Raw genomic sequence first — 24,815 nt, 5'->3', positions numbered from 1 at the left:
ACAATGCGAAGAGCTGGCCAACCAACACACCCGCCCGCAACTCGTTTTGACCCTGGCATTTAGTTTAATTTAATATATCCTGGCCATAGAGATCAAGGCTGGCGATGAAGAGAGTCGCTAATTGCCAAAATATGTAATAATTAGCCGCGGCGAAAATGTGAAATAAAATTAATTACGTGTGCAAATCAGCCAAGGATATCTATCCATTCAGGCGGTTGCTTACATTTATTTGCAGTTAGTCATTTTGGTTGTGTTTGCCCCAAGCACACACACACACACACACACTATGTGTGTATTTTGTATCCTTCCCCATTTCCATCAGTAAACAGGCAAAAAGCTACTGACGCTCATTTGCCAGCAATTAAGCGCACAGAAAGAGATGGAGACAGTCACTTGAAATGGCGCCATCTGAACTTTGTCGATATGCGAATGTATCTACAGTGGATACTCTGTAAGTGGAACCTTTTTTGGCCAGCCTATACTAATTCATAGTTTGATTCTATACTCATTATTTAAACTTTCATTGGGCATTTTATGTGAAACAATTTATTTTAGAAACAATTTTATTTAACATTGCAGCTTCGCACATTTGAGTGGCCACTGTGCTTGTGTGCCCTCATCCCCGAAAAGCGAAGGATTCCAGGAGCTGGAGCGCGCGCATGTGGGTATTTTAATTAGAAAGTTGTACATTTTGCCTAATTTGACAAATTGTTTTAATATAGAGTGCAAACTTTTCGGCTACATGGCGGCGCAAATTAGTTTTTCCGTTGCCAGGGAATTGGTGATGATTGAAAAATCCTTCAGTTGCGGCAATGAATGCGCCACAAGTTATGCAACACGGTGCAAGGGGATTCGTTAATCCTGCGGATTATTAAAACACACAGCGCGTTGTGCCCAATTAAAATTGTAATTTGATGTTGCAAAAACCTTTTGCAGTCAACCTCAACTTCATGTGTGCTTAGCCTTTAATTGTTACTAATGGTGGTTGATTGAGAGGTCTGCAAAATGCATTTTCGCTGCTAATTGACTCTTTGCTATACCCGAATGGATTTTCAATATTATGGCCAAATATAAAACAATTAGGCACATAACTTCAATCAGCTTTTTATTGTTTTTTTCTATCAATATGAATACGGTTCCCATTTCCGGATATTTTTAAACTTGTATATTTACCATGTATATTAATTGCATCTTTTGATGCTATTTGCTTCATGATTTGCTTCCCATATTTGCAACCCAATTCATCATCAAACGGATTATTTTTGGCCATGGAAAAATAAACAAGAGATTTGTGAAATTTTCGCTTGCGCAGATTTTACTTTATAGTTTGTAGCTCTTGTTTACAATAGTTCTTCGTACTTAGAAGTGGATATATGTATATAGGTCAATTAAATCAATTACCCGAATATAAGCTAAAGTTTGTAAGAGAGTATAAAATTGATAATCTCCAATATAAATTTAAATTGCTTACTAAGAAGTTTAATTTGCAATACAAATTGGTAAAATAAGACTAGGCACCTAATGAATTTTTAATTAATATGTAAAGTGTACCCTAATCTTCTGATGCTGTTGTAAGCTCAGGATCTTCATTGATGGTTAGCTTATCATAGAGTTCGGTGAGTAAATCCTTTTTCTGAGACATAGGTAAAGCCCGTTGGTAGCGTTCCTCCCAGGCATCTGGATGAGATTTGGCCAAGACCTTTAGGGTAACGTCTACAGCCGCCCTCATGTCCTTCTCGGGACTTTCGTGATAGAGCAACAGCAGATCCATGGCGCGTTTAACTATAGCATCCCACACCTCCCTTTCATGGTTCTTTTCAGTATCCGTCTCGCCGAACTTGGGCTTCAATTTACCCACCGCCAAAGCAGCCAGGATACGAATGCCAGCCGAAGGATCATCCATGCGCTGCATGGTGGCATAAGCTAGTGGCTTCAAATCCTCCACAGACATTTCCCGGAAATATACAACCGCCTTGATCGCATAATGCCGTGTGGTGACATTGCGATCTTCGAGCAGGCTAGGCATGTATTTGGCCAGTGAGGGTAGTACTTCCACAGATTCCAGCTCGGCTCCCTGAGCCAAAGCACACAGAGTAGCCATGGCCAGGGATCTCATGGCCTCGGCATTGGATCCAGCCTTCCAGGTCAGATAGGGTTCCACAATCTGCGATACGAATTCACTTAGCATCTGGGTGCTGGCCTCACGTTCTACATTCATCGTTTTCGACCAAAATAGAGTTGCCAACGAGAGACTGCTAAAGATTTTAACTTGAGAACTATCGCAGCAATGCTGAAAGACGATCTTAACTTTGTCGATAAGATCGTGCACATAGGTAGCTCGAATGTGGCACATATTTATCAATCCATTCAACAGCATCACTGGTTCAGCATTATCCTCCAAGGCCGCATCCAGATTAATAACATCCTGCAAGGCCAAATGAAACCAACGTTCGTGTGTTTTAGCAACCGAAGTGTTGAGAAGTTTGACCATTTTTTCAATCAGCATTTGACCCAAATTAACATCTTCGTTTCCGCCATTTTCGAGGGAACTCGAAAGTGCCATTACTTTAATGGCACATACATATACCGACTCGTAGAGATCCTCCAGCTCGTTTTGCCCCGCATTGATATTCAGTGATTTATCCACAATGGTATTCAATAGTTTGAGTATGTAATGCTGGAAGCCGGGCTTCAGAGTATGAGAGTAATCGGTGCAGCGAAGAAGCTTGGCCAAGCGCATTAACTGCTCATAGGTGCCACCCAGGGAGGCGGTGAACATGTGGTAGAAACATCTCATATAAGACTCACGGGCATTCCGTTCCAGGCCGTCGAAGCCGTGATCTATCCAGGCATCGTAGGACAATAGACGACCCATCAAGTCAGCCACCTTGGCTGCTTCCGCATTGACTTCTGCCACAAGATCGATGCAGGCATGGGCCAAATCCCCGTAGATCTCAAAGAACTTGGCAGTCATGGCAGCCTCGGCGTGCAAAACAAATTGATAGAGTAGCTTCAGGGCGTGGAGGCGAACATTATCCTTCCAGTCGCTTGTTTCCCGCGTAATAAGTTGCAAGAGTCGCAAAGATCGTTGCACCAATCCACGACATCCTATGGTAGGTCGCTTGACATCTTTCGGGTAATTCTCAACTGGCAAATCGCTTATTTCCTGCTGGGACAACTCTGCTTCGTTTTCATTGTAATATTGTATGCCACACTTGAGCCATTGCGGGTATATGTGATTCAGAACCTCCGGAGATTCGTCCTTCAGGCAACAAAGAACCAGCGGTAGAATTCTCTCAAAGAAGGAATAGCGATCCAATAGCTCCATTAGCATAAGAATACCCATCTGACCGACTTCACGGCGAACCAATGGCATGGTGTCCATAAGAAGAGGAGACACCTCATTGAAGAGCCTTCTCATTACATCGCCACTGGCGTCCACGTGTAGGCTCAGCCTGGCGATGGCTTTAATGGCCGATATCCTGGCCTGCGCATGCTTGTGATTCAACATTGCGTAAAGAGGTAGCAGAATGGATTCTGTAAAGGGACGAAACTCCTGGGTATCAGCCAAGCGAGAGACAGTAACCACAGCGGAGCATCCTTCGCGCTGCACCACCGGATAGTCATCCTTGATGGACTTGATCAGAATCTTCACCACCAAGGGATAGCACTCCCTGAAGACGCCCACATTTTCCATTTTCGCATACAGGAGAATCATCAAATTCAGTTGCATAATGTAGAGGAGACGGATTTCCTCGCTGGGCTCCACGGTTTCGGCCTTTCCCATCCGCTCCGCCAAAGTGGAAACCACATTCATCAGGTGGAAATCCGACGGCGGAAGACCTGACAAAAAGGTACTTACCACTTGAACGGCTTTAGAGCGAACGCTTTCGAATCTATCCTCGTAGCATTTCAATAGATGCAGATACAATTTATCAAAAACCTCGGCTATTTTGTCAGCACTCTCGCCGGAATTGATTGCTTCTGTGCACTTATTGAACAGTTCATCCAGAACTGTCGTCTTCACACGTCGATCGGAGCTCTCCAGATCCGAGCAAATCTGCTGGGTATCAATTTCGAAGCCCATTTTGGAATTTATTTCCTATTACTTTTGGAAATTATTATTCAAGATATTGAAAAGTGTTCAATAAATATGAGCGGCAAAAGATGAAAATAGACTTATCGTTGATATTGTTATTATATTTTTTAAGGCATCCTTGCCAAAGTAGTTGCAAAGATTACTTTTTGGTAGCTATCAGTTGAATATATAATTACACGATTTCTTGCTTTGAGCTGCTGTAAGTGTTTTTAATATTTTCCTTATTTGAAAAATGTATCTTACTTGCGCAGGGATTTCGATTCTCTTATGAAATCTTTTTTCCTTAGTTTTTAGCTCCTTTTTAGTGGTTTTTCGAATATAATATTCCGTTATAGATATTTTTGCAATTTTCTGTTGTGAGTTTTTGTTTTTCGTAGTGAAAAGTAGTTAGTTGCAGTGGATTCTCATCCAATCTTAAAATCCAGAATTCTTTAGATACTTTTTTTCGCCGGATTCGCGAGCTGCGCGCGTGTGATTTTTGTTTAGCTGCTTTTCATAGATTTCTAGGCTGCAAAACGAGAATGTTTAAACGTTACTCAAGCGGCAAACACACCGGTTGCTATGGCTACACAAAAGATAACAGTTTTCGTTATATTCCCGCATCTATGTTTTGTTTATTTCGCCCAAACAAAATAACCCGACAACGTGCCGCAAACCAATTGCAGAATGATCAGCTGTTTGTCAGCTAAAAAGTGCTGTAAAGCTGGCGAAAAAGAGTGCTGGAAAGCTTCGGTTTGGCGCGCATTTTCGAATGGCTCTCGGTTTCCGCTTTCTGTTTGAAGTGCTATCGCTTATTTGCCAAGCTAATTAGGTGCAATCATAAATGAAATTTCTCGGGAAAAAGAGAGCAGGGAAGTATGAGCAGCGGCTGTCTTTTTATGAGTTCGACTCTGGGCGGCGATCCATAAAATAAGTGTTTCTGTGCCGCTCGTGGCTCATATTCGTAATGCCTTATCTTTGGAGCGGGCTATCTAATTGCGTTGTCGTTTCTTATCAACAGAACGACAATATCTAAGATTGATTGCCGGCACAACTAGCCGACAGGCCGACGGAATGACTAGCTGACGAACTGACGGACTGAGTGACTGACTGGCTAATGAAAGGAAATCATATAAAATGTCTATTTTTATCGCAACTTAATTGCATTTGTGGGTCACCGAAATTAGGGTTATAATGAGCACACACACGAGAAATGCGGGCTTTGGTCGCAGATAAGCGGAAAATAACAGTATCGATATCGAATGATATTATAATTAACTCAGGTAAGCGGCTCAACACAGTATCGTTTATCTCGTGGGAAGATCAGACTAATGAAATTGCTGATTTTCATTTTCAAAGGGTTTTGCTTAGGCGAGTTAGCAGCTATCATTTTGCTAACAAATTGCAATTAGTAGGCGTTAGTTGTTTTAATTAGGCTACAATCGTTCATTGACAATATCAGATTTCTTGTCTGTGAAATACGTTTATAAGTATAAATATATATGAAGTAGCACTTAAAGGTAGTAACCCGAAATTGATAGAGTAAAATTAAATATTCACAAAATTAATGTGGTTTATACCCATAATGGATTGCACTCTATTCCGCATTGTTTTATTATTATGATAAGGTAAAAAGGGTTTTTTTAACAATATAATACGAAAATCTGTTGACTGTGGGAATTTTGAAGAGCTACCGTTTTTAAGCGGTGGTAAAGGTAAAGAAAAAGGTAACGTTGCCGTGGATATTAATCCGTAGATTGTGAGGCATGCAACCCGGTCTGCTGTCCGATGTTGATCTTTCCATTTGAATTTCATTTAATGCCCGTTGTGTGAGTGCCTGTGTGTCGAGTATTTTTTCTTGTTTTTATTCAATTTCCCTTTCGTTATCCCATCTGTAGGGTTGCTGCTCTACAGATAGATTGGCGTGCCCAGTTTCGCTGGGCATATTTTATGAGCGATTCTTTTGCTCCTCTACCTACTGTCGAAAATTTTTGTTGTTGTCATTTTTATTGAAAGCCAGCGCGCGCGGCTACAGATACAGAGATACACCGGGCAAACACACGGATGCGACGTATACAGCCAAAGATACAGATACAATGGCGAACTCATAAGTTTTGCTGCTCCCATTTGTGTGCCCAATTCGATTCCATACCTTTTTGTGTGCGACGGCAGGCGGCACACGCTCCAAAGCAATTAAGCGCATGAATCAGGTTCGTTCGGCTTTCAGGGCAGGGCAATGTATCCGAGTATCCAAGTATCCGAGTATCCCAGTATCCAAGTATCGCCGTATCTGCGTATCTGAGTATCCGCTCGCATTTCAGTCTGTATCTGTGTGTGTGTGTGTGAAGGCGGCATGCGCTTTTTTTATGGGCCAAAAAGACACAGCAGACACCGGCACAATAAACTTAATTGATATGAAATGAAGTCATTTGGCAAAATCACTGGGAGAGTAATGGACCGCGCTCATTCAATTTGATTTGATGTCGGCCAGTTCGGCTCGACAACAAAGTCATATGTATGCAAGTATATGTGCTGTGCAAATTTATTTATATAAATGCATGGATGTGTGTGTTGTGTGGATTTTTCGAAAGCAATTGAGCATATGAGGTATTTACACACATCTGCATATGCATTTTTTTTTTGCGCCGACCAAAAGAGTTTTCAATTAAAAGTTACATTTTTTTGCGCGCCGGCAAAGTGCGGAAGCCGTCTGAACTGGTCTGCAGATAAAGCCAAAAAGCAACCAGCTGGCTTATAATGGTCATAATTATTAATTAGATACACATGCACACGTTGAATCTATGTGTGTAGCTGCCAAACACGATTGAGGTCCAATTTGAAAACCCCCCTCTGCGAGGAGCTGAAGTCACTTAAATGGAGACTTGAATGCAAAAGGCGAATGCAAATTTGCCAATTGATATTGATTGAATTGCAAGCTGCACGGGCACCACAGCCACTGCCACTGGCTAATTAGTTTTATATATTTTTTTTTCCAAATGGACGACCGCTTAAGTGAATGACGACGAACTGCGTCACTTGGACTTGATTGAGTCGATTTATCGGAATCGCTGATTAGAAACGTTCCTAATGGCTTGACTTTTGTCGCACTTTGGCGGCACTGCGAGATGTGGCGCTTTGAAATAAAACGTAAGCTCCCCTTTTCCTCCAGTTAGCCCCAAATAATCCTCTCCCCCAACCAGCCAGCAAGTGCCCCTCATTTCATATTAATGGGCCCCGTTTAATTGCGTGACTCATCAGCTGTAATCGCCGACTGACATCGTGAAGCGGACTGGTTGCCAGTGGAGCTGTCTGCTGGGTACTTGTTTACTTGTTGGTCCACCTCGAGACCATGGGGATGGGTTTGGGAATTGGGGTTTGGGCATTGGAGCCCGGACTGGCTCTTTGAGCTCCAGCCGCTTTGCCAGCAGAAGAAAGCTCGGCTCTTAATTAATAATCAACTGAGCTGGCTGGCAAATGAGGGTCTTGATTGCCAAATTGATATTGATCACTTGGTAAAAATTTTAATATAGAAGAATATAACAATGCTTAGGTATTTTTTATAGGAACATTCGGAAGAAGGCCTTCAAAATAATTGTATATTGTAGCTATAAAAACCAATCATTACACATCTTAAAGTCACTGTATACATCTTAAAGTCAACAATAATTCATTATATTATTCATTAATAAAGCAAAATATATATTTTCCTATGTCTATTCTGTTTTGCTTAGGAATTTATCACTTGAAATAATTAAATAAAATTTTTAATTGAGTAATAAGATGTGCCATATATCGGAAAATGGGTGATTAAGCGTATCAGAAATGTGGCGGGGCGATTAATGGTCTATGGACCCATTTTGTTTATGCATTCTGTTTTCAGTATGGCCATTGCATTAGTTTCATTATTTGTTTACACACGCTATTAGCGTGAAAAATGCAGGCACTCCGAGTGTGATTGTTGTAATGAGAGCTGCGAATGCTTTCTGTTTTCGAATATAACTTTTCGCATTTGCATTTTTGCGTAATCGCCGCTGGGCCCATTCAAATGCCAAATGGCTGAGCCCGTGTTCTGTTTGTGCAGTCGCATAGTTTTGCAGCACAGCATGTATATACGAGTATATAGATATAGATCCAGACTGACCAGTTCCAGTTCCAGGCATTTCATGCCATGGCAATCCATTCATTCATTCATCGCGTCAAGTGTCAGGCCGTCTGTCAGTCAATCAGAGAACGGTTTGAGTAACAATTTAATTAATTTCGTAGTGCAGTACGAAATGCGAACCTGTTGTGCCACAGATATGTATTAGATATCATAGCACACATCCATATGCACACACATAATTCTGCGGCTCTGAATGAAATTGCCTTTTAATTATGCCTAATACTCATGACATGACTCAATTAAATGCCAACGATGACTGGTAGAATTTGCTGACTGCTGAATCCGAAACCCATCCCAAAAGATATCACACTCAGATACAGATGCAGATAGAGATAGAGAATCCAGAACGAGAGAGAAAGCTTGTCATTTCGCAGTCATATTAGTTTTTGTTATCTACAGGCATGGTAATTAACACAAAAGCACAGGCAGTTAATATGGCACATCTGTGAAGTAAATCACTTTGTAAGGTCGACTGAAGTGCGGCTCTTAAAAATCGAGGGCTGCTTGAAATTCGGAAGTAGTCAATTATAAAATCTAAGCGTAAGCGTTTGAATTAAGTGTGGCCAGACTAGAACTATTTGTTTTAGATTTTAGATTTATTAGCTATCTCTTCCCGAAAAAAGTCGTGGTTATTCGCTTGTTTACTTGCGAATAAATGCACAGTCATTGATAATTCAGTTTCCTTGGCATTATTGTGTGTGTGTGCGCAATCATTTGTTTACATTCCCTTATAGTTGCGGCAATTGACAGGGCAATGTTTCCCCGATTGCGATTACTAAACTGGCAAACTGGCAAACTGGTAATAAATGTGCTGAGAGTGCTGAGGCAGCCCATATGCTCACCGACATGGGTTCGGAACAGAATGGGACAAAATAAATATACACACGAATGCGAGTTTTCAGCACATTTTACCGTAGTCATCAATGCACAGGAAACACCAAAATCAACAGCATTTACAAGAGCTGGCAAAAATGGCATCGGCGGCAACATCATCATGAAATTGAAATTAATTATATGTCAACAACGTGATTACAGAGAAATTTAACTAATTCGAAATCGCTGATTTATACCGAGCTAAACGGGTTGATAAGATAACGATTTCAGTAATTTATCGTGTATCGATGGTCTATCAATTTTGAATCGAACGTTTGACTTTCTATTTGCAAATGATAATATGGTTGCGAAATATAAGTTAAGTCCGCTTCTGTTGAAAGTTTTATAGAGGGCTTTAGATATAACAAAATAATTCCTATCTAATGTAAAATGTTACTCTTTATTGAATGACATTTTTGATAAGCAGATCCCCATTATTTTCAGACATGCCATGGTGATAACACATCAAAGTTTAGCTGATTGACACCAAAAAAACGTGCATTTAGTGCGATTAAGTCACAAAAAAAAACTTAATTTATTCTTGTGTGGGGGTAAATTTCTATGTGGGCATAATCTGGTTGATAAGATACGATTTTAGGTCATTTATCGTATTTGATTGGCCAATTAATTTGATATTCAGAAACTTCCTATATAGTAAAACCTACAAAGTAACTTATTTTAAGTTTTTAACTGCGATTAAGTTTAAGTTCCCGAATGTCTGAAGTAACTTTGCTTTAATAATGGTTTCTATGGGTGTTTACATATAAAATGCGTTTTCACATTTCACGTGTAAGTATTGTAAGGCACTGATTAGAAGCGACCGTCCATGAAAACGAATACAAGTATCCGCTTATCTGGCCCTTTCAACCTTTGTCCTTGACCCCAGATGGGGGAATTCCGAAAGGTAATTCCGAGAAATGGTCGGGAATTAAGGAAATGTACTCAAATTATAGATTATTTCCCGTTTTTAATGCTGCTCACCTGTGAGGGGGCCACTCGGGCGGTTGTTGTTGATTGAATCCGAATGAGTCAAGGTGGGCGAAAATCCAATTAAACGACTTTGGTCTCTTCGCCGCGTTGTTGTTGGGTAAACGCTTTTTATGGGTGGACTATTTATAGTTTGGGTGGCAAAGGTCACCTCATGTGGGTGGTGGTGGCCCTTTTTTCTCTTTATTTTTATTTATTTTTATTCAGTTTTATTTCTTTTTCCTTTTCTTTTTGGCTTTGGTTTCCTTTTGTTTTCACTTTTTTGTTATCCTTTTCCAGCTCACTTTTTACTCGCTGACGTTTTTACACGGCTCGTTGGTTTCGCTGCTGATTATAATCCTTAATTAGTCTAACGAGTTGCAAATTAATCCACTTTCCCTAATTAAATTGCCTTTGCCGCGCCAGGCCAAAAGAGGAAAAAAAGAAAAAAAAAAAAAACAAAACGCAACTGCCAATGGCGATGTCATTTAAAAAATAAAATGAAAAGATTTACAAAATAAACGATACAAATAAAAAAAACGCGACTGACTAATGAAAGAAAAAAGTGGGGGTGGTCGGGTATGAAAATGTAATTAATTCATTAGCCTGCCAATTGACAATTATTGATTATTGTTTTGCCTCGGCGACTGCGAATTAATTTTAATGTATTTTGGCTGGCTGTTTTTGAGTTTAGCTGCACAATTTGTTATTGCCCGCACGTCGTTCATTTATTTAATTTTTAATTATTTTGAAATGCGTTCTGGTTTCATAATTGGCAGCCCATTGTCTCCGCCATGCCGTTTGCACTCATATTATATGCAGCTATAATGCCTTTGTAATTTAATTAAATTTATTTGCATTCATTTATTTATGGTGAAACAATGTGCAAACCGAATCGCGACCCTGTTTTTGCTTCATTTGTCATTTGTGTTCGTTTTCAATTTGGCCATTTGCCTCGTTAAAATATTGAAATGGCGAATTTTTCAATGTGTCAACTGCGCTTAACAAATGTTTTAATTGTAACGAGAAAATCTGCTTGGGTTATTTTTAAATCTTCTTAATAAGTAGCTTGAACACATTTGTCGCAATACATTGTGTATGCAAATGACTAGAAATCTGATTAAAATACAGGAAAAATAGTGTCAATATAATGTCGCACAAAAACCGACGGCAAACGACGACAAATTAGTTTGTGAAATTTGGGGTGAGGCATAAAAAGGGGTCATATTTTTTTTTGACTCAATATTCACTGCTTTTCTTGGCACTTAACTGGGTTTCTCGTGCTTAACTGTTTTGTTTTATTTAATCATTTTTATAAGCATTTTAACCGCTCCGACCATAATAACTTGAGCTTTTCGGCACTTAAATGGCAGCTTTAGCGCTTCATATCCATTATATAGTTATTTATTTACTTTTACTTATTTATTATTTATTATTAAAGACAACGAGCGGCAACGGCAAACGACAAACGACGATGGCTGAGCAGCGTAATTAATGGGCAAACGAACACACGGTCGACCATTAAGTGGACTTCAATTACGATTGAGCGTTTGCTTTATTTATAACACCTTTTTGCCAACTGAATTTAATTGAGTAATTGAAATATTTTTGTGAAAAATGGAAATTTCCTTTTTTGCACACGCTTCATAATTTATTTATGAGAGAATACATATATGTATATACACGTCCATGTGTCTAGATAGCTATGGCTGTGCCACATAAATTGAATTGAAAATCAATTGGCAACAGTGCGGCTGCGTAACCTGTCAGCGGCGTTCGCGTTGACAAATTGCCTGCCGAGCGTGCGAACCAGCAATAATAGGGGGAAAAACAACAACAACCGCAGCAAAAAAAAGAACAGATACAAAATGCTGGCAAACCGCAATGCTGGAGGTGTGAGCGGCAAAGTATCTTGCAGATACACCAGCCAGCAATTAGCGAAGATGCTTGCTACTGCCGCTCAAATGGCTGCCTTCTTTGATCATTTTTTGTGCTAACCATATAAACTCGATCGCTGATTACTGATTGCCAATTGCCGATTGCCGATTGCCGTCGGTGGGAATGCGGCAGAAAATAAACAAATTAATGGGAAATGCCAAGCGAAAATCATAAAAGAAAACAGTCCCATCCCAGGCCGATATATAAATATCATATACATATATATATATGCGAACATACATACATATACACATATTTAAAGATATCGCTTAATGGCGCTTGACGTTGCTCTTGCCGCGCTAATTCTTTTGACCAGCAAACGCGACAATAACAAACAGACGAAATGCTAATTAGTTTCATGTGTGACTAATGGACACAAAAGCGGCACAAATACACACGTTCGCACACACGTTCCTACTCACGAAAGCAGTTCGGATACAAAGATACGAAGATACAAAGATACACATGCGTGACTTCTTTTCGCCGTTGTTATGTTATGGTTGTTATAGCTTTTGTTGCTGTTGCTGTAGCACACACTTAATTAAAATAGTACACTCTCTGAGGGGGTCGATTGTTCAGTTCTAGCAGTACCATTGCTTGTATGGCCTCATGCCTAATTATAATTACGTGGCGCGTAAATTGAATTTGACTTTTTGGACCCGGCGGTCGGTCAAACGATTTACCGGCAACTTTGCGTTTCGACTTCGGTTCCACGCCGAAAAAAAAGCGCAAAAAGCGCACAAAAACACGGCCAGAACGGATGGCAAATAAACAGAGAGTTAGTCAACAATCCGATTCCGATACCGAAACACCGACCGGGACCACGACGGCAGCGATTCTGAACGACTTCTGAGTGCGAGTGCTATAAAGCACGAATGTTGCTGGCGTGTTGCTGCTGCTGCTGCTATGCTGTTGCTGCTGCTGCTGTTGCTGTTGCTGTCGCTGCTGCGGCGCTGCTTTTGCCGCTTGTGTGAACTGCGCCGTGCAACTATTTAACGACGACTGAATGTGGCAATTATGTATCTAGATACATTTTGGCCAAACGCGTCGCGGGGGTTGCTGCTAAACGAGGGCCCATCATAAAACATATTACTATAATTACAATTACGCTGCGCTCACAGCGAGTGGGAGAGGGAGCGAGAGAGAGAGAGCGCGTGAGTGGGAAAGAGAGAGCGAGGGAGATAAAGCGATGGATATAGATACAGATACATTAACAGATACAGATACAAACAGTTGCCGCGCACGTGAACATAACGCACGGCAATAAAACACGAATTTTCATATGCATTACGGCTTAATTGTATCTCGTTGCGAACGATGAAGTGTGTGAGTGTGTGTGTGTGCGAAGCTCATAAATTCAAATTCACGATGTTGCTGTTGCCGGCCCGCTTGCAACATGTTGCTAGGGTGTCTTTATTAAATGCTGAATGTGTTTTATTGCTTTGATTGCTGCTGCCGCAGCACGGCGTCTCCAATCACTTAGAGAAAATATTAGAATTTGCTTGGCAAGTAGGATCATACTTTAAGATACATTTTAAATCTGGCTTTAGATATAGAGCCTTAAATAAAATGCGTGGAATGATATTGCTATACATTTTGCCTAATTGTTTAGGCAGTTTTTGCTTATTTTATTTCTGCACTGCGAATCGCCGACGTTGCCTGCCTTTGAGTTTGTTTTTAATTCTCTATAATTGAGTTATATGTACATACTTTAATAAGTCGGCGGATGCTGCCGCTGTTGCGCTGCGGAGTTCATGTTGCTGCCGTTCGTGGATGTTGCTGCTGTCGTTACCGCTGCTTGTTGCGACGGCGTTTAGCGCTAATTAATGCTGAGCCAACGGCTTTTCAATGGTTTTTATTGCTTTCGGCCTTTCCGTTCGCTGGCTTTGTCTTTCTCCTCTTAATTGCTCACCGAGATTTATTATTTGATTAATTATTGAGATTTCGTTGCCATATTCACCGCTCACATTTCGAATCGCTTCGTTTCGTATCGTATCGCTACGTTCCCCGTCTTCGCCACTCTTTCCAATTTCTTTAAAAGCTTTTGCTGTTGTTGGCAATAATTGGTGTATAATTTCATTTCCTGAGAACGTCGCTTTGGGTCACCGCACACACAAAAGCCATTCATTGTCTTTACAGGAATGTCGTAATTCAATTTGTGTTGTTAGTCAGCAGTGTGAGATTGTGTGCGTGCCTCTTTCTTTTTTCCAGTTTTTTCAGTTTTTTTTTGCTTTCCTATTTTATTAATAATAATTATAAGCTGTAAGAGGGGCGACAGCTCAATTAGCTACAAGGGTGCGATTATTAATGGGCGATGTTATGCTATTGATAAGGCCAATTACTCATGATTGAAATATTTATTTTTAGGTTATCGCGAGCGTTCTATATATTCGCGAAATGATTAATGTCGCTTTAATTGTGGTCAAACAGTCAAGGAACGAAAAGTTGCCGCAATCCGAGAAAACCAAGCCCATGAACTCCCCTCACATCTCAAGATCTCAAGAGCAACAGTTTAAGCTCGGGCTCAGTCCAGCATCATTAGGGACGTGAAGCCACAATAACAATGGACGGGCTATGAGTGCCCTGATTGCTCATTTAAATTCTACGGGCTGCAAATTGAATTGAATTGGGTATTCGCTAAAAAGGGATTGAAAAGGGCAGCGGCGGCGAACTAAAAATAACTGCGAAAATATGAAACGAGAAATAACATCAACGAGATGCTGATGCTGCTGCTGCCGCTGCTGCACAAGACGAAGATGAAGCAATTTAGATACACTTGAATAGAAGCACGACGAGCAAAAAAGTCGGGGAGTCGTGGAAGTCACTTCAAATAAACACGACTACACTGAGAGAAAGTTAGATTATATTGTCGCTATTTGGGATAAGGCACTTATTCAGTGACATTGTCAAATAAAACGATTGAAGTGTGTTTTATTGTTAAGTTTATTGCTAATCTCGATTGTTTTATTTCCTGATAACTCACAGTATAGTTGAGAACTGAAAAGTAATCGTGTTCCACACATTTCAATTGAAATAATCATAATTTAATTTGTACAAATAAAATGCTTGCCTTGATTAAATTTTTTTTTTTCAGTAATGTTTACTTGAATCTTAATATTAAATTAAGTTACTTTCTATAATTTTATAGAGAATTTCGGGTGGATTATGGATTATGGCTTATGGATTTCCAAAGAAGTATTTATATTTGGAAATTGAAATTCGGAATACCTTATAGATTTTAATTCAACGTAAAAATTTATCAAAATAATTATTCAAAAACTCGTTTATGACTTACCAAATTCTTGACGCAGGTAGTATAATTTAGTGCTTAAATAAGAACTAAGACTTGTTCTTCAATAATTACTATAACTATTTTGATTGCAGGTTTACGACTTCCATATTAAAAATAATCCATTAAGACTGTAAAGTGGTTTGGTGTTTTTTCTCTGCACTGATGAAGTCATGTTCGGGCTGCATGCAAAACAAATTGTGCGTTGCATGGGGTGCGGGCTAAGGATTCTGGTCGATGCTGATGTTGATGATGGCGATGATGGCGATGATGGTGATGATGCTAGCACACACAAAAATTGCCTTACTTTGGGCGAAGAGTTCACGAAACACACGCGATGTTGCGGATGGGACTTAAGCCGAAACCGACGACCAAGGCGCTTCGGTCTTTAACGCAAAACGTCAATTTACAACTGCGAATGTGATTGTGAATGTGAATGCCCAACAGCGGCAAACAAGCTGGGCAACATTGACGCCACGGCAGAAACATGTTGCATCCCAAACGAAACATGCAACATGTTGCTGCCGCTGTGAATGTTCCCCTTGCTGACGCTTTCGTTGTTGATGTGGCTGCTGCATTGCTTGGGCTAGAGAAAAACAAAGAGCACAAGCAAATAAACTTATTATAAATATCTCCACTTAAGGAGACGCTGTGGGGGCCCCATTTATGTTGCAGACACGGCAGCAACATCGCTGCAAATGCGCACACGCAAGCTGAAATCGCTCTCATTCAACTCACTCGGTTGTACACTGGAAATATTTTGCATCTCAAAGTTGCACTTTTCATTTTTTTGTTTAGTACACCTAAAAATAATAAATTACTGGGCGGAGGTTGTTGGCAAACTTGTATCCCTATTCCGCTTATTTCATCTTTAAAGTAACTGTGGTTGTGCACATTTTTTCTCTGTGCACTGAGAGAAAAGATAGTGGAGCTGTCAAGTCGCATAAGGCAAATAGGCAACAAAAGCATTAAACGATGACAACAACATTGCGCTTAATGGACTGCCGCATTCGCGTCTCAATTCAAAAGTGCATCTCTCTCTCTTTTGCTCTATCCCCGTCCCTTTCTCCCTTCTGTCTCTCTTTCTCACGCCACGGGAATACGACGAAGTCTTGTATCTCTGTCTAATAGCCTGTTTGCTCTTGGCCTGCGTTATAAATCCATTATAATAAAATCATTTTGTTGTTTTATTAGCTTGGCAACATGTGGCTAGCTCAATGTCCCTTTCTCCCTCTCTATTTCTTTCTCTCTCTCTCTCTGCGGTGTGGTGGGGGGCTTTAGAGTCAAGTGGCTTGGCAACATGTTGCTCGGCTCATAAATATTGCAAGTGTTTTCAATTAGCTCACATTCTGTGACTTTCATATTAAATGAGAGCGCGCCTGCTCGCTCTGTGCACTTTAAGAAAATTTAATTAATTTACTAAGATACTATGATATTTTTATAAAATAGTATGATATATTTTGGTGTAAAAATACGATTCTTGTATGAGTTCTGAATACAAATATACTTAGTAATGGTAAATTAAAAAACCCCTTCTGGATTGCTCCATATTTTTTGAGTGTCCAAGTGGGTGTTGGTGAGCTGGGCTTGCTTCCAATTATATATTGCATGGCGCATGTGGTGCAATTAAAAACGAAACAAAACCCCAGAATAAACTGCAGCGAAAAAGGTCAAAGTTTTTGAGGTCAGGCAAAATGGCACGAGGAGTTTCCCTCTTCCCAGAAGGCCTGCAATCAACGCACTTCCGCAGCTAGTTTTCCTCGGCTTTCCCCATTTCCAGCCTCCTCTCCCCAACAGGCAGCCAGCAAAACCGAAATGTCAATGGGCCCCATTCCGATCCCGATCCTGCCCCCCATTTGTATCCATTTGGCTGCGAATATGCTGGTGCTGGTGCTAGTGACTCTGATGCGAATGTGTTTGGCTGTTTGAGAAAGCAATTTCCGCTCGTGTCCGCAATTAAAAAGCAATATCATCTGGAGTCGACGTAAACACAGAATTGAATTGAATTTTTATGATGTGTTTGCTAAATGGTTGCATAAAAGCCAAATAACCCAGACAGGCTCAGGCTCAAATTCAGATACGAATGCAGATTCAGATGCAGATACAGATTGAGATGCGGATTTCAATGGACATACAACGGATACATTTATCGTTACACTGCTATTCTGGCTACTGTAAATGCACTCAAAAGTCACAGGCGCCCAGCAAAAATTGTATCCGATTTTGTGTTTGCCCATAAATGTATATGTAGCAGAAGAAAGCAAAAATGAAAAATGAAAATAAAAACGATGGCGAAAGAATTTGAAATAAATGGAAATGAAATGGAAATGCATTTGCCGTGACTACGAGCGGGCGAGGGTGTGGGAAAATTTACCCCCCTCCTTTGGCTGCCTGGGTGGCCTGTTCCGTTTTAACTCTTTTGCTCGCTTTTGCTGCCAGGCTCTTCCCTCTTCAGATTTTTCCCTTTTTCCACCATTTCTGCCGACGATGTCTGCGTGTGTCCTCGACCATGTGTTTCATTAGCGTATTTATGGAATTTTTATGCGCTTTGCGACATTTAAAATGTGTGAAAAATGCATGAAGGCTCGATGGGTAAATGTATTTGCCAAATTAAATTCCACTCCAGGAGAAAGGGCGTTAATTTGATTGCAGGATGATGGCTAGAATTCCTATTAGACATAATTGGAGCTGAGTTTTCAGGTACAGTGAATAATCGAATTATGACACTTCTTTCTGTAGATTATATGCTATATAAGCAATATTTTTAGGTATTAACTCATAAGCTAAAAATTATATACAATACAATTGTTTAATAACGAATTACCATTATTACCTATTACAAAAGCAATTATAGTTATATTTACTGTAGAATCAACTGAACTTGAGCAAATTGTGTTAACCCTTAGTCGGCAAACTTCGTCCGTGTTTCCCCAACCTGGATGCAAAATCGCTTGAACAATGGACCCGTTCAACCCTGTTAACCCGCTCATTAAAAGCGCCTCAAACCTACGAATGGCGACAAAATAAAAGGTCTTGTCATATTTGCATAAATGTTCACTCAATAAAATGTCATAATTAAAAAGTATTTCCTCTGTTGTTGGCCCGTTGCACTTTCTGTCGCCGCTTTTTCTGCTGCCTTCAATGACCTTAATTGCTGGTGAACGTGTGGCAGCGATTCGAATGTGCCCCATGGACGAGACGCCGACTGTGGCACTGTCAAATGAATAAAATTAAGTGCAAGAGAGCAACATCAACTGCTGGCAGGATATGTTGTTGCACTAATTGAATGTGGCATGCTGCAGCAGCAGCAGCAGCAGCATTCGCAGCAGCAGTGGCACCGCACAGCTTGCATCTGTATCTGTATCTGTATCTGCTGCCAGTGGCGCACAAGTAGCTTCATTTTGCGTCACAATTCGCATTCGCAGTCGGTTTCAGATTCGGATTCGCATTTTAAGTGCAATGGTGCCACACACTCACTCGTACACAGGGATAACAATTGCTGCTGCTACGACTGTTGACATGGCAATGCAATAAAAGTTTGTGCCTCAGCTCAGCAATTTCAGTGGCAGCAACAGCAAGAGCAGCAGCAACAGCAAAAGCAAAAGCAACTGAGGTCTGGCAGTCGGCAGATGGCAATTGTTTCCCATTATTGCTTATGCTGATGATTAAGAGCGACTGAGCGCCAGCTTTCGTTGCCGGAGGAGCTTCCGATTCCGATTCCGATTCAGTTTCGGTCTCGGATTCATATTCAGATTCACATTCAGATTCAGATACACAGAGAGACCCCACCGACCGCACAAAAGCCATTCGCCCGGCGGCAGATTAAAATGTGTTAATGGTCCGCTGTCTCGGTCTCGTGCAGATGGAGTGCGGCCAACGGAATCACAAATTGCCATCAATTAAGATCGCAAAATGCCAAATGAATCACCCAGAGAATTGTCTTTGGGACACTCGGTCTTCCAGCAATATTGTGCTGGCTTTTAGCTCAAGTATGCAAACAAATGGCGCCCCGGGGCAGAAGATGTTGTATATTCATTTTTGAATTTTGAATGACATTTGAAATTAAGCGGTGGTATTCTATCAACAAATTAGTTACCTTCTTATAATATTAATTTATCTTAGGAAAGAAAGAATATGTTAAAGGTACTGATTACTTTACAATTCTAGCTAAGATCATTGAGATTTCTGAAAAACGTACTGTATCTGTTTGTCCCTGTGTTTTGGCCAATCTTTGTTCCTGGTGTTCGGCATTCTCTTGGCTGAATGCCTTTCTGATTGTCTGTGGTGGCGTTTGGTCTGTTTGCTTAACCGGCAAAAGCAACAGAAGACCAGGAAGACCAACCAGCCAGCCAATGGAAGTTCGCTTACGAGGAGCTGCTCATAAGCCTGTTTATGTGTCCGTCGGACTTCGTGTCCCCTTCTTCCTACATCCCGGGTGTTCACTGTATGCGTTTATGCCTTGTCTGTGAGTCTGTCTATTCGAGGGAAGTGGCTGTACGTCTGTCTGTCTGCTGCGAGCTGCCTGTTTACAGGAAATTCCATCAAATTCCTGTCGGCTGGGAGCAGTGAAATGAATAATATAGTACCATGGAATTAGGTTATTACACTGAAACAGGAGAAGCCGACTCGAGTAATTTCATTAGTTGCATTTTTAAGATGCACCCGAGGAATACCTACTTACTACGGATATCCCAGCGGAAAGCTGCAGGTGAATATTATCATTTGGCATAAACTCAATTGGCGAGGCAGCTATTGCCATGGCACAAAGTCGTTGTAGCCAACTAGCAACTAGACACACAAATCGCTTGCTCGTATTTAGACAGCCGACTTGGATTGCCACTTGGACGGGCGGGTTGGGATGGACTTAGCAAGGCAGTCCTAACTGGGGGGCTATTGGATGGGGGGGTTTGCGATGAGAAACAAGGAATCCAGCCAGACTGCAGCCCACCCACGCTACTTACGTCGAAAAGTGCCTCCAACTGATGCTCAGTTTGCCATTCGTTCGGGCGGATGTTGCTGCTGTTTATGTTGCTGGTGTACTTACTTTATTTTCCAACAATTTGCTACACGAGCTCAGTGCAGATGTGTGTGTGTGTGTGAGTGCCATATGCCGCAGGGGCAGGGGTGTAAGCAGGGGCATCAGAGTGGCATAAGAGCCTTGGTAATGGCAGTCACAGACATCAGTTTCCTCCGCAGAAAACCCCCATCATTTTCCATGGGCAGCAAAAGCAGAGGCAGAAGAGCAGAAGCGGCAGCAAAAGTCAAGGTATTTTACTTGTGAATTGTTTGTAAGTGGAAAACTTTCTGCACACGTTTCCCCATAAATACAACAGAATAAAAACAAAATATGTAAAGCGCTTAACTCAATAGTGATGTTTAAATTCTCTAGATGGCACTAAATGGGCATTACTTGAAAACAATAACATCTAAAGTAATTACCACCTTCTATACACAATACATTTTCTATTTAAAAATAAATATGGGTATATTTTAAAGCTCACTTATAAAAGAATGCTATCAGTTAATTATGTTAAATAACATTGTTTATATTCAAAAAGAAAATATAATCCATATTAATATAGTTTTTACAATAATTTTATAACATAATTCTTGGAATAGAGTATTAAAAGCAAGCCTTCTATAATTGTTAAACTTTTTTAGCCCCGCCGCGTTGCTGTAATTGTTTGTATGCAACTTTGCTGAGCGAGCAAAATCCCGACCATTTATTTTTTGTTTTTTTGGGGATATTTCCCGGGAACTGAACTCAGTGACAATAATTAATGCGAACTTAAGTGTGTGTATAATTAAGGAGAAACTGCAAGAAGTAGCCGCGACATTGAATTCGTGCCAGCAAGTAGATGAAACCAAATTAACTTGGCCATATTTGAGGGGTGATGTTGGGTGGTTGGGTGGTTGGGCGGTTGGAATGGAGTCACGTGAGGCAAAATCAATTACTCAACAATGCCCAGGTGATGGAGGGTGGCCATAGATCAAAGACGTGGCATAACAATGGAGCTCGGCCATAGCGGATGAGCATCAATCACAATTCGTGCGTTCAACTGCCGGCGGGTGGAATATCCAGGAAAGCCAGGAAACCGAGGCAACAACCCCAATAACTCGGGTCCATTTAGCATGGATGTGCAGAACGGGGCAGAATGGGCAGAATGCGATGGAAAGAGTTTCGAATCGTCTGTCAAACAATGGAATTCGAACGCAAAACGCCATGCCACTCCGGTTGTCAGATTGTTGCAGCATTTGCTAAATGAATCAACCCTTGCAACATGTCATAATTACGCTTTAAACGTTGATAACTCCTTTTGTGGCGCGACTTTTGTTTAATTTGATTTCTGTGTGTATTGCTTTCAAATGGACATCCCCGCTCCATGTAAATGCAACAATTAGGCGGACAAAGCTAACCGAAAATCAATTCAATTCAATGCAATTCAATTAGAAGGTGCGCCATTGCGAGGGCACCACCACCAACTACAACAACAACAACAACAAGAGCAAGAGCAACATTGTTGCATGTGGCCATTTGCAACGCAATCACAGAGCGACCAAAAAGCAAATGCAAAAGCTCAGCCTAAAAGCAGCCGCAAAAAGTTATGGCAGAAGGACTTGCCCCACACCGACCTACACCCACCCCCTTCCCTTCTGTACGGGAAGGGGGTGCAATAGAGTCCTTGCACTGGGACAATTAAATTATGCGGTTATTATTGGAGATTTATTTTAATTTAATTCATTTAAAGCGGCTTTTAAGAGCGCAAAACTAGCAATATCACAGTAAATTTAGCCCTTGATTTAAACATGTTTTTAGTTAATTGTTATTACAATGCATATGCAAATAAAACTGCAACTAATCCCTCTATTTTAAATTGCATAAATTAGGAATATAATGATCAAGGACATTTTGCAACATTTTTGTAGAGCAACACTTAAAGCTAAACAAACCTAATACTAAAATAAACATTTTTGGATTGAAGTATTTAATAGTATATATATTTATATTTGAAAACAGGCATCTGATTAATTTAAATATTGAATTGATATGAAATGTAACGCATATTGTTTTCAGTGCTTATGTTGCGGGCGTGGCACGTAATAAAGCTGGCTGTCTGTTGCAATAATGGCCGTAAATTGCCGTCGCTTCAACTGCTTCTTCTTTTTGCTGCTGCTGCTGCTGCAGATCTTGTTGCTGTTGTTCTTGTTGTGGTTGAGGGGGGTAGGGGTGATGTGGCCAATGCAATTGCAACTGCAACATTGCAACAGCAATTGCAACTGCTACTGCAACTGCAACTGCAACTGACTGCAGCCTATTTGTATATGAATGTGTGTGTCTTTGTGCTGTGGCATGTGAAGCACATTTAGGAAATTAAATGCGTTTACCTTCGGTATATTCAACCCCCTTCCCCTTCCTCATCCCTGCGGCATTTCAGCCGCCCAACCAGCCACAATTTATAAGCCGTTTGGCTACATTTTGTGGCTTTGATTGCAATTATCTTTTGCATTTTGTATTTATTTGCTACACTTTGGGCAATTGTCCGCATTCGGGCTTTGTCTCTGGTTCTCTTGTTCCCTGGCTGCCACTGTTCATCTGTTCATTGTGGCCATTGTCAGTGGCCGTAGTCCACATATTTGTGTGTGTGTTGTTGGGGGGGCGCCCTATAAATCCTTTTGTTTTTGCCACAAGAACGACGAGGGAGAGGGGCGACGCGGTGTGATGGGATCCATGGCGTATGTGGGGCTTCCAATTTGAAGTTTATTAATTGTCAATTTCATGAATTTTTCGGTAGCCTTCAGGCAATCGGCCTCCGCAGGCAAACAAATCAAAATCAAAAACTTTGATTTGCATGTACATACGTTACGTGCTGCAAGAGGCAGTCTCTATTTGAACAATAGATGCTTTATTAATCTGATACCTGTAAGTGAAGTTCGGTAAAAAGTTTATTTATTAAGCGATTTGAAAATATTGAAAAAAGTTGTATAGCCCCTTTAATAGACAATTTAATTCACATAAAATATTCGGGTTTTATTTTATTTATTGTGTTGCTTATATATTATGTGGTTTGTTTGTTAACAATTGTAGAATAAATTTGGAAAACAGTAACTTGAAAGCCAAATATGAAAATATAAGTTTGCTAAATCGTGTTTATTGAACAGGATGTGAACTGTAAACAGTGAAGTAACGTTTTTTCTCTTTTTTTGAGCTTGGTGGAGCGGTAGATAACTATTGTGTAGTGTTTTTAGTTTTGAGCAAGTTTTTAGAGGAAAGATAACTAATTGGATGCATATCGGGTGGTTGGAAATATGGACGTTTACATGTATGTGTAGGATGGGATCCCAATGAGCTTGCTCGATCTTCCGAGGTCCAAGAGAGGTTCTTCTGATTAACAATCTATGGGGGAACTATGGCGAATCAGAGCTGACCCCAATGCTGTGGCAGACCCACACCATTCGGGTAGTTCTGACTGGTCATATTCTCGACCAGGTAATTTGCAAAGTACTCGCCTCGCTGATCCTCGCGAACGTGACGCATCGCCCTCGTGACACTGGCCATTAGGAGGCACATCTCCGGCTCCTGACTTTGGCATGGCGGCGTGGGCTTGGTCATTGTGTAGAAACTCCGTTTCTTGCGCAGACGTGGTGGTCCATTTGGCCCTCCTTGCGCCGGAAAAACGCCCAACGGTGGCTCTTGAGGAGCGTCCAGGAGTATGTCCATCTGACGATTGAATCCCACGCGCTGCTGCTGCTGCTGTCCATCCACCAATGTGTCCAAGTCATCGCCAGCATCTTCATTCACCGCGTCGCCGACTCGATCGATTAGCTGCTCATCGTACAGATCGTGTGCGTGTAGTACGTCCATTCCAACACACAAAAAAAAAACAAACAACTAAAATTGAACAATAAATACGGCAGTGTAGGTAGTGCTTCTGCTATTCAATACGATGTTTTTTTCTCTGTAGTATCAGTTGTGTCGTTGTTTGGTAGTTGTAGTGTCTGAGTTTGAGTTAGAACTGAATTTAATATCATGGCATTGTGATTATGAGAAATGGAAACCTGACATAAAAATAAAAGGTATCCTTGGTGATAAATTATAATATTAAGAGAGTCTAGAAGCCAACGTAAGTAAAGAGCAGTGATGTGAGCGGCAGCAAAGCGTTAACTTGCCACACATCGATTCCCATTCGGTCGAAAGTTTTTCGCCCGTTTTCCAGCCTCCTAAACTGGGGGCGATTAGATAGAATTTTGTGTATCCATTAGATGTAGTCATATCCATATCGAACGGCCAGTGACAAATGGGAAATCGCTGTCTGACATTTGCTCGCCTTGTTCCAAATCGGGTTCAGACCCCAATAGCCCCCAAGTGATTGGACACATTTAGCCCTATTTAACTCTCCATCCTCACGAACTCACAACCCCCCATCGACGCCCCATCGTCGTCGTCATTACAAGCCATTTAACTCGACGTAATGCCTGGCATCAAGTGCTCCGGATTCAGAATCGAGAAA

General features: G+C 40.9%; 3 protein-coding genes across 3 annotated transcripts in view; all 3 read right to left on the bottom strand.

Annotated features, from left to right (window-relative positions):
• The window catches only part of LOC6606404 (homeobox protein abdominal-B), a 37,450-nt gene extending 27,277 nt beyond the window's left edge, over nucleotides 1-10,173 (bottom strand). Inside the window, exon 1 of the mRNA XM_032723578.1 lies at nucleotides 10,095-10,173. The gene's annotated coding sequence lies outside the window, so the exon portion shown is untranslated. The remainder of the gene's footprint in view (nucleotides 1-10,094) is intronic.
• Nucleotides 1,289-10,177, bottom strand: LOC6606403 (dynein assembly factor 5, axonemal). Its single transcript, XM_032723577.1, has 2 exons — nucleotides 10,095-10,177; nucleotides 1,289-4,607 (listed from the first exon to the last, which is right to left on the bottom strand). Exon 2 carries the CDS (start codon nucleotides 4,085-4,087, stop codon nucleotides 1,553-1,555), a length of 2,535 nt encoding a protein of 844 aa, XP_032579468.1. The 5' UTR covers nucleotides 4,088-4,607; nucleotides 10,095-10,177; the 3' UTR covers nucleotides 1,289-1,552.
• Nucleotides 10,178-23,312: 13,135 nt separating this feature from the next.
• On the bottom strand, nucleotides 23,313-24,349 carry LOC6606401 (male-specific protein scotti). The gene has a single exon (XM_002031170.2). The coding sequence runs from the start codon at nucleotides 24,167-24,169 to the stop codon at nucleotides 23,723-23,725; it is 447 nt and encodes a 148-aa protein (XP_002031206.1). The 5' UTR covers nucleotides 24,170-24,349; the 3' UTR covers nucleotides 23,313-23,722.
• Between the last annotated feature and the right edge of the window lie 466 nt (nucleotides 24,350-24,815).

This window comes from Drosophila sechellia, chromosome 3R (genome assembly GCF_004382195.2).
Source record: "Drosophila sechellia strain sech25 chromosome 3R, ASM438219v1, whole genome shotgun sequence".
NCBI lineage: Eukaryota > Metazoa > Arthropoda > Insecta > Diptera > Drosophilidae > Drosophila > Drosophila sechellia.
This window is presented reverse-complemented; position numbering and strand designations above follow the sequence as displayed.